At 27.7% G+C, this 17,598-nt stretch overlaps 1 protein-coding gene across 2 annotated transcripts in view; it reads left to right on the forward strand.

Moving 5' to 3' along the window:
* Nucleotides 1-13,170, forward strand: part of LOC123259578 (probable serine/threonine-protein kinase DDB_G0272254) — a 53,106-nt gene extending 39,936 nt beyond the window's left edge. For both annotated transcript variants that reach the window (XM_044720171.1, XM_044720170.1), the window contains one exon: nt 11,494-13,170. In XM_044720171.1, the coding sequence (XP_044576106.1) occupies nt 11,494-12,807 (1,314 nt within the window). In that variant the 3' untranslated portion in view covers nt 12,808-13,170. The remainder of the gene's footprint in view (nt 1-11,493) is intronic.
* The last annotated feature ends 4,428 nt before the right edge of the window (nt 13,171-17,598 follow it).

Here is a 17,598-nt window from a genome sequence, read left to right on the forward strand (position 1 = left end):
TTAGAATTATATAAAGATGTTATTTTTTTACTCAGTGACTCTTTGCGGTAACCGAAAAAGAATTCGGAACGCTCAGACCAGGACTCGAACCTGAATCTTTTGGTTACGCGCCAACTGCTCTACTCTATCTCATACCGACAAAATTGTGGTGTAATAATTAATAGATAAAAATTACATAGTCTACCATCAAATTGGATCAGGCAAGTTGGCTTACAATAATAAATGCTCTTTAATAAATAATAATAATAATAATACCTGTGCAAAAAAAAATTCTAATTCAAAATGAATTTAAGATTGACATTCATATTTGGACACAACTATGAATTAGTTTTGAGATCAATCCAAATTTGAATTTGATTTATAGATAGAAATTAGCACGTCTGTAGAACTTTCGATCCTACTTCAGAATTTTAATAAAGACTTGAGAATATTTTTTATATAAAATTAATTCTAAATATTTTTAAGTCTTTATTAAAATTCTGAAGTAGGGTCGAAAGTTCTACAGACGTGCTTATTTCTATCTACAAATCAATTTCAAATTTGGATTGATCTCAAAACTAATTCATATTTGTGTCAAAATATGAATTTCAATCTTAAATTCATTTTGAACCAGATTTTTTTTTGCACGGGTAATAATAATAATAATAATAATAATAATAATAATAATAATAATAATAATAATAAATATTTATAAAACGGAAAAAAATCTCAACCCGAATTATTATTATTATTATTATTATTATTATTATTATTATTATTATTATTATTATTATTTAATTATCATTATTTTCATTTTTAACTATTTTCCAAATAAATGTTTTGTTAAAATTAATATTTGATTTTCTCACACACTCTGTAACACTTTATGTATCTTTTGGCTGTTAGGGGACATTGTCCTACAGTCAGTTAATAAAATTACATTAGATTACATTATTATTGTTATTAATTTCGCGTGATAAGAGTAAAGTACGCCCCTTATTTAAATCCTTGCAATAAATACAAGATGAGAGGTATATTGAGTAAAAGAGACAAATTTAAATAAAAAAGTACAAAAGTAAAGAGTGTTTTCTGTTTTCGCCTGTCACGGTTGATTCGACTCGGTATCTGGTTGATCTTCCATGGTTAGGTAGCAAGTATTAAACCGCGGATGAAAGTCACTCGCTACATTACACTAGTCGGTCAAGGAAAGACGGGGCGAGAGGCTAAATATCGTTATATTGCTTACTACTTATACTAGCATTCATATCTACATAAATACATAAATACACAAATATAAAGTATACAGTATATAAAGTATATTTGCGTATAAACTACATGTAGTTACTCTCAAGTTGTAAAAGACCCGCCCACCCTCGTTGATGTTGATATTTACAACAACAAAAATAATAATGATAATAATAACAATCGCATATAATATCTGCTTTCCTCAACTTGAAACAATAAGAAAAATAAACGACTGTAAAATCAATGCGATGTAAGGAAGAATCCTAGATCCCACGAGACTTGTATTATTTATTTCTCTACATTACTGCTGACCTCCTTTATTTCCAATAACAATAAAAAAATTATTACCATTACCTAGTGCTATATTACTCCTCAATCATAATCATTTATAAAAGTATGTAATATATACATACTGGATTTACAGACAATGCAAATATACACAGAAAAAAAATAGCTTGGCTTAAAAATTTTATCGAATTAAAAAAAAAAGCTTTTTTAATCCTGGAATAAATTTTTTAGCATCAAAATTTTTTCGATTTTTAATTTTCACTCTAAACTCTTACTTCAAATGATTGATCACTTGTTATTTTACCCCACAAAAAAATTATAACATTAAAAAATCAATAATTAAAATATTAACTTAATATATTTAAACTATCGAGTAATTTTAGTGTAATAAAAAAAGTCCTGGTGTGATTAATCTCCATTGGAAGGTCCACTCCCACTCGTGTCAGTCCTCATTTCACGTGTGCATGCATTAGCGTTGAGCATAATTCAGGCAAGGTGTGTGTAGAAAAACCAGCGATTACGTATTCCAAGGCTCCGACCAAGAGTGATTAGTCGGTAATGCTCTATCCCAATCACCGTGATATATGTTTCATGTTCCACGAAAAAAATAAATAAATTTTTTAATTTTTAATACTAAAATAATATATTTCAACATATTAACATACACCGAAGATTTAAATCGAGCGTTATAGATCGAGATTAAAATCATTTATTTAAAGTGAGAAAATAATGTATCTCTTCTCGCCTATTAAGTATAAAAAATAAAACGATTAATGACTAGACATTTAAATTTGTGTAAATAAAGACACCGAGCCATGAATATGTTAATTGGAACCATGAAAGCACGTTTTTTATTAATGAAAACAATGTGACATGAATTTAAATAAAACAACAATAATTGAGTTTTAAAAATTTATTTTTTATTTATTTTTATTATTATTGGTAACACTAGCTGCTGCACCTTCTGAAAATAAGGTGTGTGAAGTGTATTTAATTGATTATTTTCTAAACTAATAATAATACCAGTACTTAACTTGTTAGTTTATATTTTTTTTTTTTATTTTAGTCATTTGATTGATTTTAAAAGTTTTATGCCCATAAATATTGATTTTTTAGCGGTTTTAATTAACGGGTTTTTTTTATTTAAGTATCATCGTAAATAATAACAGTATAAGATGAAATGAGGAGAATAGAGATAACCAGTGAGACAGAGACAGATCAATCCACTCACGCGATTTCAAGGCCTCAGGAATAAATACATTTTGAGATTCGATCGCGGGTGATAAACGATTTCATAATTTTTCTTACTCACGTTTATTAGTCTAAAAGATCAGACTTAAAGATATTACATTCCACTAATTTTAAATTATCTCGTTAAAAACTTTTATAAACAAATAGTTTTTTTTTTTTTTTTTTTTTTTTTTCAATAATTTTTTTATAAAGGTTAAAAAAATTTTGTTAATTTAAATTTGGTGACAATCAAAATTAATTTGATCAGAAAAATATTTTTCAAGGTATAAGTTAAGAAAGAAAAATAATTTCATTTTTTTGTAAAGCAAACCGATAAATCATCATAGCACTTAAAAGAATTATGACTTCCGTAAGTACTCAGGCTATTATAATTGTTTTGAATTTTCCTGTAATCACGATAGCGCTTTAATATTTCCGGTTCTGCGTATATATTTATATTATCAACTCCTAAACTAATCTTCTCACAGTTAAATTGATGCAATATTTAGATAAAAAAATTTCATTAGAATTTTGAATTATAATTTACACATTTATTAGACGTAGAATAACAGCGAAAAAAGTAAATCCTCTGCTCGGAGATCTTTAAAAAAAACCAATGGAGTTTATTCTCACGTTCTCCGACAAAATGACAATTCCGTGTTCTTCATGGACGTACCTTGCCCGACTAGGAAGCGACAAAGAGATTCCTTGAGTGTGCGGTTTGTTGCGCAAACGCCTTGATCCTTGCCAGTACAATCCAGTGGCACTTGTACGCACATTTGTCTTTATTTTTTATTTTTTCTTATTTCCTATTTTGTGTCTTTTCATACTTAACTATTTTATAATTTTACTTATTACTTATAATAAATAATAATGATAATAATAATAATAATAATAATAATAATAATAATAATAATAATAATAATAATAATAATAATAATAATTTTGTAATATTAAAAATGCATGGAAAATTATTATTATTATTATTATTATTATTATTATTATTATTATTATTATTATTATTATTATTATTATCATTATTATCATTATTAATTTATTTAATTATTTTAAGTTTTTTCTACCCGGGTCAAAAAATTTAATCTGTTTTATGATTAATGAAAATTTTTAATATTTTTCATTCAATTTAATTTTATTATGTGTATCTATTTTATATAAGAATTTAATCTGTTTTTGCCCGTACTATTCCCAATTCAGACCAATTTCAGATCATTTTTAATGTTATAATAAAAATGTTTTCTATTGTTTCAAGACCAAAATCAGACTTTTTTGTCACAATCATTGAACTGTTTTTGATCGCATCAAGGTCAAAAACAGACCAAAACGCTGCATAATTTTTAGTCGGTTTTTGATCGCCTGTAGATCAAAAACAGACCTTTTACGAATTAGATAGTAATAATAATAATAATAATCAAAATAATACTAATGATAATATATTTATTTATTTATTTATTTATTTATTATTATTGTATTCATGTCCTCGAAGATCCTCTACAGGGCACAGCTTTTCATTCTCTGAAATTGAAATAGTGACTATTCACTATTTCGTAGTGCAATGTATACCAAACGGTATTCTTCACACTACCCAATAGTGAATACTGCTCATTAAATGATGCGTGAAAGTATTTAACATTAATCTTGTTATCTTGTCAACATTTTAATCTTGTCGATGTATTCACATTGTGTTTAATAACGATAATTAGAAAACTCTAGATTTAGATACATAATCAAACGATGAGAATTATTTTATATACGTATGTTAATACAAATTTATTAGTTATCACTGCAACTAATATTTGAAGTTACAAAACTTTTATAACCCATGAAATGTTAAGCTATGAGAAATAAATATGACAGATGTAAGGTTATAATCGACGTTCAGTTCATAAAACAAGAGAGCGCATGAATATATTATAAATTAATTTATTTTTTCATATAAATGCGACATAATTTTTAATGAGATACTTTTGAGTCCAAAAAATTATAAGTCACCATCTCAGTTGACTTTTGGCCTTCGGACATTTAGAGTGAAAATTGTAGATAAAAAACAGTATAAATTTCATATTGAATTTGAAAACAATACATAGAGTCCATCTACAAATTAACTAGACTAAAAACCGATCAAACTTTAAAAATTTTTTAGTCTCATCAGATTAGAAACAGCATAAAATATTCATAGCTGCTCAATTATTTTACTAAAAGGTTATTTAGACTTAAAACAGATCAAAAATAATTTGAATAGTAGATCAAATACAGATGAAAATGTTTTTAAAAGTTCAAATACAGATCAATAAGTTCAAATGCAGATCATTTAGCTCAAAATCAGTTTAAATTTTTCGACCCGGGTATACTTAACTAATTTAAAATCCAATTTTCTTTTCGATAATAATAATAATAATAATAATAATAATAATAATAATAATAATAATAATAATAATAATAATAATAAAAAAATGTACGTATTATTATTATTATGATTATTATTATTATTATTATTATTATTATTATTATTATTGTTATTATTATTAATTTATTTATTTATTTATTTTAAGTTTTTTCTATACTTAACTAATTTAAAATTCAATTTTCTTTTCGATGATGATGATGATGATGATAATAATAATAATAATAATAATAATAATAACAATAATGAATATAAGTAAATAAATAAATAAAAAGTTAAGTGTAATAACAAAAACATGAGAAGCTTATGAATATTATTATATATTATTCACCATTAGCCTGCAGCTGACGGAAGTGAGAAGACTTAAGGTCACTTGTAGAGGCAAGCCTGCATCTCAACTCGGTATCATGGCCTTCGGCAATAACTCTCTGAGAGTACTGAGTAATGAGTATAAGTAGTAGTATGCGTACTTATACTGGTTTCCTTACAATCAGACTTACTGAGCCAAGCCGCAAGTGCTTATAGATTACATTAAGTTAGAATGTATGAGTAGAGATCATTTGTGCGTACGTGACACGTTTGATCGCTCCGAGATTCCAAGCTCCAGACTACGTGTCTATAACTCTTAATTATTTTACTTATATCATCAATACAATATTCCATTTAATTATTCAAATTTTTTGAGGGAAAGAAAGACAACAATAAACCGACACTCATGCTACTTTTTTACCCGACCCTTTCATTTGTATAATTCACGAATAGGGTCTACGAATCCTATAATTTCTCTATATGTTTAAATTATTATTTCTCAACAACTTATATTTACCGTCGATAACTCAAATTTATAAAACGCACCGTTACTACTTTAGAACTGTAATTCTCCCTTTTTTCAGCTTTCAAATTCCCTGTAATTAAAGTTTTATAAAAAAATTTACCGAGGTCGCGGTCATTTAAAAAAAAAAAAAAAAACAAAAAAAAAACACTCAAACTTTATACTATTATTTTCCATTTGAAACTTATTTCTCAAATCGCTGGTTTGATCCCCTAAAATTAAAATAAAATAATAATGATAGTAAAACCATATCAGATAATATAATACATCTATCTATTTATCTATGTATCTGTATTTCTTACCCCTTCAATAACAATAAATACAATCCAGTTATTGAGAAATCGGATCGGTGTATAATAAACGCGGCACATGTCCTCTGAAACCTTACACTCAGTATCAGGCTAATTGCTAACCAAAGCTAATACACCTTGCCCCTGAATATGCACATGAATTTATATCTATACATAACATATAATACATACCTACCGCAGTTTTATGGTGTTGCATACGATAATAATACTATTACTACAATTATTGAAAACGGGCGCATACAGGTATGCACATACGAGTGATGCCTGCACACATGAGCTGGGTATTAAAACAAAGCCAGCAAATCGGTATCCACATATTCACTGCGAATTGATGCTAGCTGCAATAGCTGAGAATAATTATCTGAGACCTTGCAGCCGCGTCATTGTAAGCGTTTTAAATCGCTTACATTATTAGTAACTTTGATGTGATGTCTCAAGCACACGCACTGCAGCATAATTATCAGTTTATCCGAGTACTATTCTGCATACTTTCATATTTATACAAATATATGTATTCATTTTAATTTATTAATTCGTTTTTAATAATAATAATAATAATAAATTTTCATACATTTTTAATTTTAATAGATTATTATTATTATTATTATTGTTGTTGTTGTTGTTGTTGTTGTTGTTGTTGTTGTTGTTGTTGTTGTTGTTGTTGTTGTTGTTGTTGTTGTTGTTGTTTATTTTTATTACCGCATTGTTATTATAATTATAATTATGTTCTATATCTAGTCGCTTAAAATTCAGATTCTCGTATTATAAATAATAAATTAGCAAGATAGTCGGCCAGGTGGTAAAATCCACTAACATATATAACTAGGGTTAACACGTACTTGGCACATATCCATACTCAATGCTAGCAACCTTTTTTAATCATTCATTACCATCTTATTTTCCTTTCATCTTACCAGTTAAAACTTTTGTCAAAAAAGTATAAAAATATACAAAGAAAAAAAAGTTGAATGTTTTAAATTTTTGATGTTTCATGTGGGTTTTACGAGCAGAAAAAAAAAATACGGGGGTGAAGAATAAAGAAAATGAAAAATAACAGTGTTCAACGCGTTCTTTTGATCAGAGATCTATAGCCGAGTTTTAGCGTGTACAAGTTGCGTGTGTGTTATGCGCGTTTGAAGATATATATTTTATATTTTTTATTATTACTCACACTTTGCTTGGCTTTGCAGTAAATGGAAGCGTGACCCGAAAGTAGACTGCAGACGTACGGCACCCTTACTTTTATTCGCCGGGGAAATCAAATGAAGACTTTAGATTTTACTCACCTTTTAAAGTACTTTATTGTACTTTTACTTTCTTGCTAAAGAAATATATAAATAAAATGTGATTTAGGAGGCCGTCCGTTTTACTTCTTGTGATAAAAATAAAGAGAAGCTCAGCTGTAAATTGTTTGTTATATTTCGTTTCTTTATCTTTATTTTTTTTTTTTTAGGAAAAAGTATGAATATTTTTTTTTTATTTCAAACAATTTTTGATAAAATTTATTTTAAAAAAATTTTTTAAAATTAAATTTTGCTAAAAAAAATCTTAAATTAGTCCTCAAAAATAGGGTTAAATTTTTTTTCTAAAAAAACTCATTTATTTTAATTTTCATTTTTCATTTTCCACTTATGAGCCTTAACTCACTGGATCTGGTAACGGGTTAGAGTATAATGACCCCAGTGTTATTAAATTGATATAGGAAATCTTCCAACATATTCGGCACCTTTTAACCATTAACTTTATGACGCCTCTTTCTCGACTCAAACTTTTATTACTTTTACCGTTACAGAGTCAAGTTGAGTTAATAGGAAATATGGGTAAAAAAAACTATTCGTAATAATAATGTACTTGTACATATATAAGTAAATAAAAAATAAACAAACAAAAAATAAAATATTTCTTGTGTAGTCGAGAAATATTTTTCTTCTATTCTATTTAAACTCCAAAAAATTAGAGATGTAAATTTTCAATTAGAGAGCGTGAAGCAAATAAAAAAAAAAATTCTACAAAATTATGTTAAAATATACTGCTGAGTATTATTCAATATTCAGCGCGACAGAAATAGAGTCTAAGTTTTTAATCTACAACTAAATATAAAATCCTGATTTAAGTCCTTGCTGAATTTTTCTTGTTAAATCTGAGCGCGTTTTCTCATTATTGAACTTGATGATGTCTTTTAGTATCCAGCCGGTGATGCTTAAAAGCTTGTGAACACATTCAAATGGTAAAACAAAAACTATCGTAAGAACAAGTTGGTACAACTACTAACTACATTTACGCTAACTGAGGAATTACATATATTATTATTATTATCATAATATAATACCAGCCTGACGAGTTTTCCAGTAGCGTCAGAGGTGACAAAAGTTGTCGTGAGAACTTGTGGGTTTAACTTTAGTTATTAAGCAATAAGAGAAAATACCTTCGTTTTCTCTTTATTAACATACACACTGTATATTTAATATACTTGCTGAATAAGTTAACTAATAATATACTTCAAACGTTAATTTCAAATTATATACATGTATAATTTATTAATATTAATTGCTCCTTTCAGCTGCTTGTTTTTCAATTCACGTTTGACATTACGTGAGAGTGCCATTTTTTAAATAAAAGATTTAAAGATTTTTCAGCTTTTCAAAATTTTTTTTTGTTTTTAGTTTTAAACTATTTTTCAAGCGGCTTAATTTAGTTGGATTTAAAAATGTTCCAAAAATATTTTACAACAAAACTTTTCATAATTTTACTAAAATTCCTAATTTTTTAAATTATTAACTCTCTAAACAGAAAATTAAAAATATTAAGGTAGTTTGGGTGCCAAATGACTTCAACTTGACCCCATATTTTTTTATGTTCATTCGAAAGATTATGATTTAATAAATCTATAAAAAAAAAAAATAAATCAGATTTGTTACCACACCGTTTAAGAGATATAATGAATTAAAGTTTTGCAAAAATACACGATCTCTTATGAGTGTCCTTGTTTAATAACTCTGGAAATAGAGGATTTATAAAAAATCGGCCAACTTGACCCCATAAAAAAAACTTTCCAATAGATAGAACAATGTTTCATACATATTCTATCAAAATTTGATAACGATTTACCACATAGTTTTAATTAAATTAATTTTTTTACTATCAAAACTTGGTTTCTATCTTTGTTGTTTATCGGAGACATTACTCCCCTATCTTTATCAGGGGAAAAATGGCGACTTCTCGGTGCGCGGCAAATTTGAAATTGAAATATAATCATAAAGTTTTTTTGCATTAAAATAAATTGTTATTAAACATACGTTAAAAGTTCACGTAAATTATAGCAGATTTAACATATTGAAGTGATATTTGCAAATTTAAACAATAAATGAACACCGTGAGCAACTGTTTTAAGTACCGACCTTACATAACCTATAACAGTTGTTATTGTTTTGTGACAGCCCAGTACTTGTCAGTTGATATTTTAATAGTTATATTATTATAATTATTTAACCATAATTATGAATTTAATTTATTCAATTAAATTCTGACTAGAAATAATTTTATATTTTATGCTATTTTTCGAGTGATCACTTGCAAAAAAGAAAAAAAAAATATCTATTAATTTGACCTCGGATTGCGACGACCAAATTACCTTAATAATTTATTTAAACTTAAAAAATTTCGATCCGTGTAAATTGAAAACAAAAACCATCTGTGGTTAAATGCGGAAAAATATTAAATATAAATACATGTATGTATATATCAAGTACTTAAATTGAATCCAGTACAAGTACAAGTAAAGATTTAACTGTTACTGAACAGATCAGTATTTGAGACGCGACAGTGAGTCGCCAGCGACTGATTGCCTCTAAATGCCCAATACAAGTTCCTGTTTGATGTTATGTTGGTTAAACTGGCGCCATCGCACACTTATACACCTTCTTCCACGTTCTCATTTGTAGAATTATAATAATGTATTTTGTCTCATCATTTTCTCGGTTTATAAGAATACCTAATTAGTAATTACCATAAATTCTGATGCGTATCAAGTCTTGATTTGGACACTAGACGGCGAAATGGAACCAACGACATCCATTAGCGCGAAAATAAAAATCATAAAGCAATCTGACGTGAAACAAAATAAAATAAATCGCACTTTGGCTAACGCGGAAGTACGTAAAGGGGCATGTAAAAAGTAGCAGAGCAGGTGTGGTCGAATCGTGTTAATAAATTCGGTGTAATGGCCGATGCGAGTTGAGGGTGGATCTTTATTGCCGGACGATATGAAAGTCAAATTACATCCAGGTGTTCACTTAGATGTGCAGCCCTCTTTCCGTTCCACTTAACATACATGCTATTATATCTATTTATCTATCCTTCGGGCGAGTAATTTCGTCTCAGTAACTTGATACACATTCAAATAGTTATTCACTATTTTGGATTTCATCAGAGTCCTTTGCTTGCTGACCTAGTTCCGTTTAACCTGGGGCGTTAGACCGAAAACAATTATCAATTATTGTCAATTATTTATTTTAAAGGGGAAACAATTTTAATTATACTAAATTTTATTCTTTAATTTTTTATTTTTCTGAAAAATTTTATTCAAATCATAGAATAAGTTAAATGTTTATTTCTAACACTAAAAATTTTCTATTTTTAAGGAAAAAATTATAAATTTAGCATAAAAAAATGTTCCAATTTGTAAATTGGAAAAATGCATTATAGTATAAACTGTTTAAAATAATTTACGTCAAAAATAATTTATTTTTTTAATTAATTAATTATAAAAATGAAGTTAGCCGACATTTCAAACTTTTTAGAAATTTTTGATTGAAAAAATTTTAATTAAACAATTTAAAAAAAAAATTTCAAATCTAAAAAACTTGAAAAACTATAAGTGCAATTTTTTATAAATATCTTTTTAGTTGTAATTTAATTAATAAAAAAAATCAAAAATTTTTAGACGTCTGCTAACTTTATGAAAATAATTAATTACTTTTTTTCCTGTTTATACTATTTCTATAAATTGAAATTTTTTTATTAATAAATACGACCTTATTTAACAATATAATTTTATATATTCATACTTTTAAACTAACTATTTAATTTCTATAATTATTTTCCCATAAAATTTTTTCCCACATGAAAATACAAATTATCTCCAATTGAAATTAAAATAAAAAAAAAAAATCTTATTTATGTTACAGACAAAGAAAAACAACCCGAACCACATAAAGCGACCGATGAACGCGTTCATGGTGTGGTCGCAAATCGAGCGCAGAAAGATCTGCGAGGTGCAGCCGGACATGCACAACGCGGAGATCAGCAAGCGACTGGGCAGGCGCTGGAAGACGTTGGACGACGCCGAAAGGAGGCCCTTCATCGAGGAGGCCGAGCGACTGCGGCAGCTCCACATGATGGAGTACCCGGACTACAAATACCGTCCGCGAAAGAAGGCCGCGAAACCACCGTCGCCTCCGAAGTCCAAAGACACCAAGAAGTCAAAGAAGTCCTCCTTGTCATCAACATCGTCCTCCACGTCGTCCTCGCCGTTGTCATCGCCGACCTACGCCCCCGCCAGCCCCTCGATAACGACTGCCACCACGACAATATCCACCAAGTCCCGTAACGACAACAACAACAACAATAGCCACCACCAAACGCCCCTCAAGAGGCTCCAAGGGCACCCCGTCTCCAGCAACCCGGTCTCCAGGCTAAAGATAAAGCTCGCCCTCGACAAAAGGCCTATTTCCATGGACTACACTCCAGTTCCGCCCAATGTCACCGCTAAAGTACCCAGCAGCCCCTCTTGCGACACTCCAGATTCTCCAGAATCTGCGAGCTTCTACGAGGACAACTACCACGACCACCTGGCCCTCACAACCACCACCACCACCAACGTCCCAGGTGCTACCAGAATGAACAACAACAACAATAACAACAACAACAACAACAACAACAACAACAACAACACCAACAACAACAACAACAACAACAGCAATCATCACAACAACAACTTGCAGCCAAAAATAAAGGAAGAAAACGACCTGGAGTTTGGGTCAGAATTCACGAACGATCGGCATAACATCCACCGGGACTTTGTACTCGGAAGAAGCACCAATTTCTCATGTCCGTCCAACCCCCTGCACCTCGACAACTACAACAGCGTCCTGATAAAGCAAGAACCTGTCGACAGAAGTACATCGGCGATGCTTCCTACCGGTGGTCTTTCCATAAACAACCACCCGACAATTAAAATAGAAGAGCCAGCGATTCCCACCGCAGCTGTCACTGATGGCAGTCTAGCAGATCTAGATTCCCTCACGGATTTGCTTCAGATTCCGACCTCCGAGTACAATTCAGCCCTGGATCTCGACATTGAATCGATAACGAGTGATCTAGAGTCGTTTGAATCCACAAGCTCAAGCAGCGTAGAGCCTGCTTTTCCGTTCACTTGTACGCCAGATGTCGCTGATATGCTTTCTGGGATTGGTGTTAACAGTGATTGGCCGAATTTTTAGAGGTTATTAATCCCCTGGATTTATTTATTAATTGGAATTAATTATTCCATCCACGTCACCGTTTGCTGTAAAATATTGTAATGGTAATCGTAAATTTTTTTTTCAACTATCAGCATAATTAGGACTTTCTTTTTTTCTTTTTTTTTTTACGTGGGTATTATTTATTTTATAATATTATTGATAAATATTTGGTTAGACAGATTTAAACTCGATATAACTTCCAAACTCACTTATCGAGAGTCTGCAGACAAAATGGCGCATCGAGTCCATGAAAACGCGCCTTAGTCTTTCACTGCCGTCTGCCGTTGTTGCTACGGGCAATTTAAAAAGTTCTTTTTTTTTTTTTTTTTTTTTTTTTGTTTTCTCTTACAAACATTTACTACAGTTATAATAATCTAATCGGAAGGATTTAAAATAATAAAATGATTAAGCGGTCGCTCGTTTGTTGTTTTTTAAATCCGAGTTGGTCATTATTGTATGATATACATATTAACTATTCATGAATTAATATAAATGATAAATGAATAATAAATTGACTTATTTAATAAGAGTTTTTGTATGTATTGTAGTATACTAGCTGATAAGAGAAAGATATGAATTTTTTACTGAGTAAAGAAAGAGAGAAGGATTCTAACGACAGTAAACAAAGCTCGTTTCATTTATTTTATTAATATTTATAAATATATAACTATTTATTGCAATTAATCCTAAGGTTTTACAACCTATTAATTAAGATTATTGTAATAATAATAATAATAATAACAATAATAATAATAATTAAAGATCAAGAGCTATTATTTGTTAGAGTTTGTTTAACCAGGTCGTTAGTTCTTTTGTTGTGTATATCGTTAGAAACTTTCATTAATATATTTAATATTATTATATTATTATTAATTAAAACACAATATACTTAAGTAAGAAAGCAATTAATAGCTTAAGTTTTTTTTTACTAAAATTTTAATAATATTTTGAGGGTATGTCGCTTCAACGCGGTGCCTCGGCATTATATATTAATGTTTTTTTTTTTTATTTATCTAAATTTAAATTATAATAATCATGAGTGTTACAGATGGTTGTAAAAATAAAAATAATTGAAGTTATTTTAGTTATTAAAATATCAATATATATATATATATTTATATATAAATATATGAATTTCATTATTATTATTACTATTATTTAATGTGGCAAAATTGTGCTGCTATTTAATATTTGGTTTTCGTTTGTCTGTTTTTTATTAATATTAATATATTATCATTGCTATTATTATTATAATCATCATTATTATTATTATTATTATTTTTATTAATATTAATATTGGCGTCTGTTTTCATTTTTTAAGTTAAACTTTTTACATCGAAGGAAAATGGTCGAAAACTTTGATCTCATGTTCTTACATTTACTTAACATTAATATTAATTAATAAAGTTAATTAATTAAAAAAAAAAATTAAATAACACTGACTTAAAGTTGTGATTTAAAATGTTCGCATTTGTTTTTAAGTAACAGCAATACTTAGAATTTTATTGCGGAAAATATTGTCGCCATAATTTTTCTCATTAGGGTGGAAGAATAAAAACAAAAGAGAGAATAAATGGAGGATCAAAGAATTGATGTTTAAAGTTTTTAAAGAAGTAAATATAATAATTAAAAAAAAAGCTAAATAAATATATTTAAATAGTGCCTCACTCCGGTCTTTGAACGTAACTTTCGTACAAAATTAAATACAGGGCCAAACTTAAGTGATGTTAGAGTTGTATTTAAAAGAAATACATTATTTAATAATGGAGGATTACAGATCACTACAAATCACGTTTCAATAAAATTAAAATCATGTTTCGGTTAGGCTCACGTAGGCGAGAAACTTTGTAGGATAGTGCGTTAAAAAAAAGCCGAGCTGTGGTTTTACTCAAAAAAAATTATTTTTTTGAGTAACTAGAGTTCGGGGATTTTTAATGCATTGTAAGTTAGTTACATGGTATGGTAGAAAATTTGTGACTATACAAACAGGCTGTGACTAACTCTGGAAACTAATGAATAATAATAATTATTTAAACAATACGAATCATAAAAGAGATACCGAGAATAAAGAAACAATAAATTTTGCTTATTTTATTTTATAAAATTGACTTTTTTGAAGACGATTGCTTTTAATCTTTTAATTAATTAAAAATATTGTATGTAAAAATAATAGGTACCGTAAACGAATTACGAGAAAGAATGGACACATATCAGTTTAATTTCCGCGGTTTTTATCCAATTTTTGGTTACTTTCGTTTGGTTCGGTCTTGTTTGGGCTTGTGTAAGCCAAGTGGCGGCTCAATTAAATTGCTGATGGTTATTGCGTTGAAGATTTTCTTAAGTTTATACTGTACGGCCAATATTAGTTTGTAGAAGTAACGAGAATTATTTAATGGCCAAAGGTTTGTTTTTATTTATTAGTCGACGCTTAGTGTTGGATATGTTATTATTGCCAAGTAAAGTAACATTTAACGTAAATTGTTTATTATTTTTTCTGTTTTTATACTTCTATGTATTTTAATAAAGTGTTAGTGTGGTCAGGAATTTTAAATTGATATTGAAGAGTTAAGGAAAAATATACAATTTCATTGTTTCATTTATTAATAATTGGAAAAGTTCTAAATGGACAAAAAATTTTCAAAATATAAGACAGTTTGTTTTTTTTTCGTACAAAAAATTAATTTTAAAATTTTTGATTAATTAAAAAAATTTTTTTTCAAAATTTTGTTTTTAGTAATTTTTTTTTAAATTAAAAAAAATTTTTTAACTAAAAAAAAAAAATTTTTTTTAAATTTTGTTTTTGGTAATTAAAAAATTTTTTTTTTTGGCTATTAAAATTTTTCATTCCGATATTGTTGTTTAATTTTGATTTTGATAAAAAAAAATTCCAAACTGTTTTATATTTTTAAGGTTCTTCATTTTGAACTTTTTTAACTTGAAAAACAATTTTTGAAATAAAAAAAAAAAAATTGGTATTGTATTTTTGGGATTCGGGTGCCAAAATGATTTTTTAAACTCGTAATTTTGAATCAATTGGACACGTGGTATATTTGTAATTTGAAATAAAATAAAAACCAATATAAATATTCAATAATGATAACTATGAAAAGATAAAACAAGTTAATTATTTTTGTGGCTTATTCGTTCTTACTTATTCACAAAAAGCGGTTATTTGCGTAATAAGTTATTAGCGAAACATAGTTATTCATTAAATATAAAAACATAAAATTTATATTGTATATATTCGTAATTTAAAAGCTAAATCTAAGATTGCGAAAAATTATTCAAACAAAATTACTCATTAAAAAAAAAATACATTTATAAGAATAATTTTCAAATAAAAACATGTTGTATATTTTAAAACAAAGTATTTTTTGGTTAATAAACCAAACTTCAAGAATTTAAAATGTTTTTTTAAATCAAAAGCTCAAAATTATCTCAAAGCTTGAATTTTTTTTCACACTAAAATTTTTTGGTAATAAAAAATCTAAGTCGCGCTTCCCAAAATTTTTAGACGTCCTCGAAGTTTGAATTTTTTAAAAATAATCAAAAAGAATCTCGAGTAATAATTAATTATTTAACGAATTAATCAATCGAAACTTGAATTCAGACTAGTACAGTCAAGTTGTGCTCAATTACATAATAATGTACCTTAAAAAAAAATATGATTAATTATACGTCGGGATACTTTTTGGTGACTGCTCAGTTAAGATAATTATCTGATTAAAAGTATACTAATTATTTGTCATGCGTTTAAAACGCACTTGTGTTATATACCAATAATGATATGAATAATAATAACAATAATTACTAATATTACCTTTCAATTTTCAATAATAATAGTAATAATAATAACAGTAACAATAATAATAATAATAATGAAATTAATAATTAACCCAATGCGTTTATTACGCTTTATTGTGTAATAAGAAAAGCCAATAGGTGTGTAGAATTTGAACAATTCTTAGTATGTATATATGTCCAATTGAATATACATTTATAAATATTTAAACCTGGAAAAAATAAATCATATTTTTTTTCATATATTTGAAAATCAGCTATGGGCTTAAATACACGGAAAGAACAAGATGATACTGGATATCCTCCCAAATTATACTAGGTAAAAAAAATTTCAGATAGTAGCTAGTATAATCCAGATTACAATGATTATAATCCAGATTACAATGATTATAATCCAGATTGTAATGATTATAATCCAGATTATAATAATTATAATCCAGATATCATGCAGTATAATCTAGATTATGCTAGCTACTATTAGAAATTTTTTACATCACAAATATCACTGAGTATCATCTGGGATGATATCCAGTGTCATCTTATTCTTTTCGTGTATGTTCATATAAAAATAAGTCACATGACTTATTTTTTCCGGGTACTAAAAAAGTGTGAAAAAAATTGACTTTCTTGAAAAATGTTGCTTAAATTTGAATATTAAATATTTGATTACTTATTGATTATTATTATTATTAACTATTAAATAAAAAAAAGAGTGGTTTTGTTTTTTTCGGGTCTGATAACACGACTATTAATTTATTATCTTTGTATTTGATTTTATTATAAATTATAATCATGAAAAAAAAAATAAAATTATAATAAAATGCGAAAAGTTGTGGCGTCACGCTTCTTTACTTTTGGCACTTATTTTGGATACGAATTATTTATAAAAAAAAAAATAATAATAATAAGTTTCACGTCAATGTTTTCCGCGGATGAAACTCGCAGGTCAAAAATTTTAGGATCGACATC

Source organism: Cotesia glomerata, linkage group LG2, assembly GCF_020080835.1.
Source record: "Cotesia glomerata isolate CgM1 linkage group LG2, MPM_Cglom_v2.3, whole genome shotgun sequence".
Classification (NCBI taxonomy): Eukaryota; Metazoa; Arthropoda; class Insecta; order Hymenoptera; family Braconidae; genus Cotesia; species Cotesia glomerata.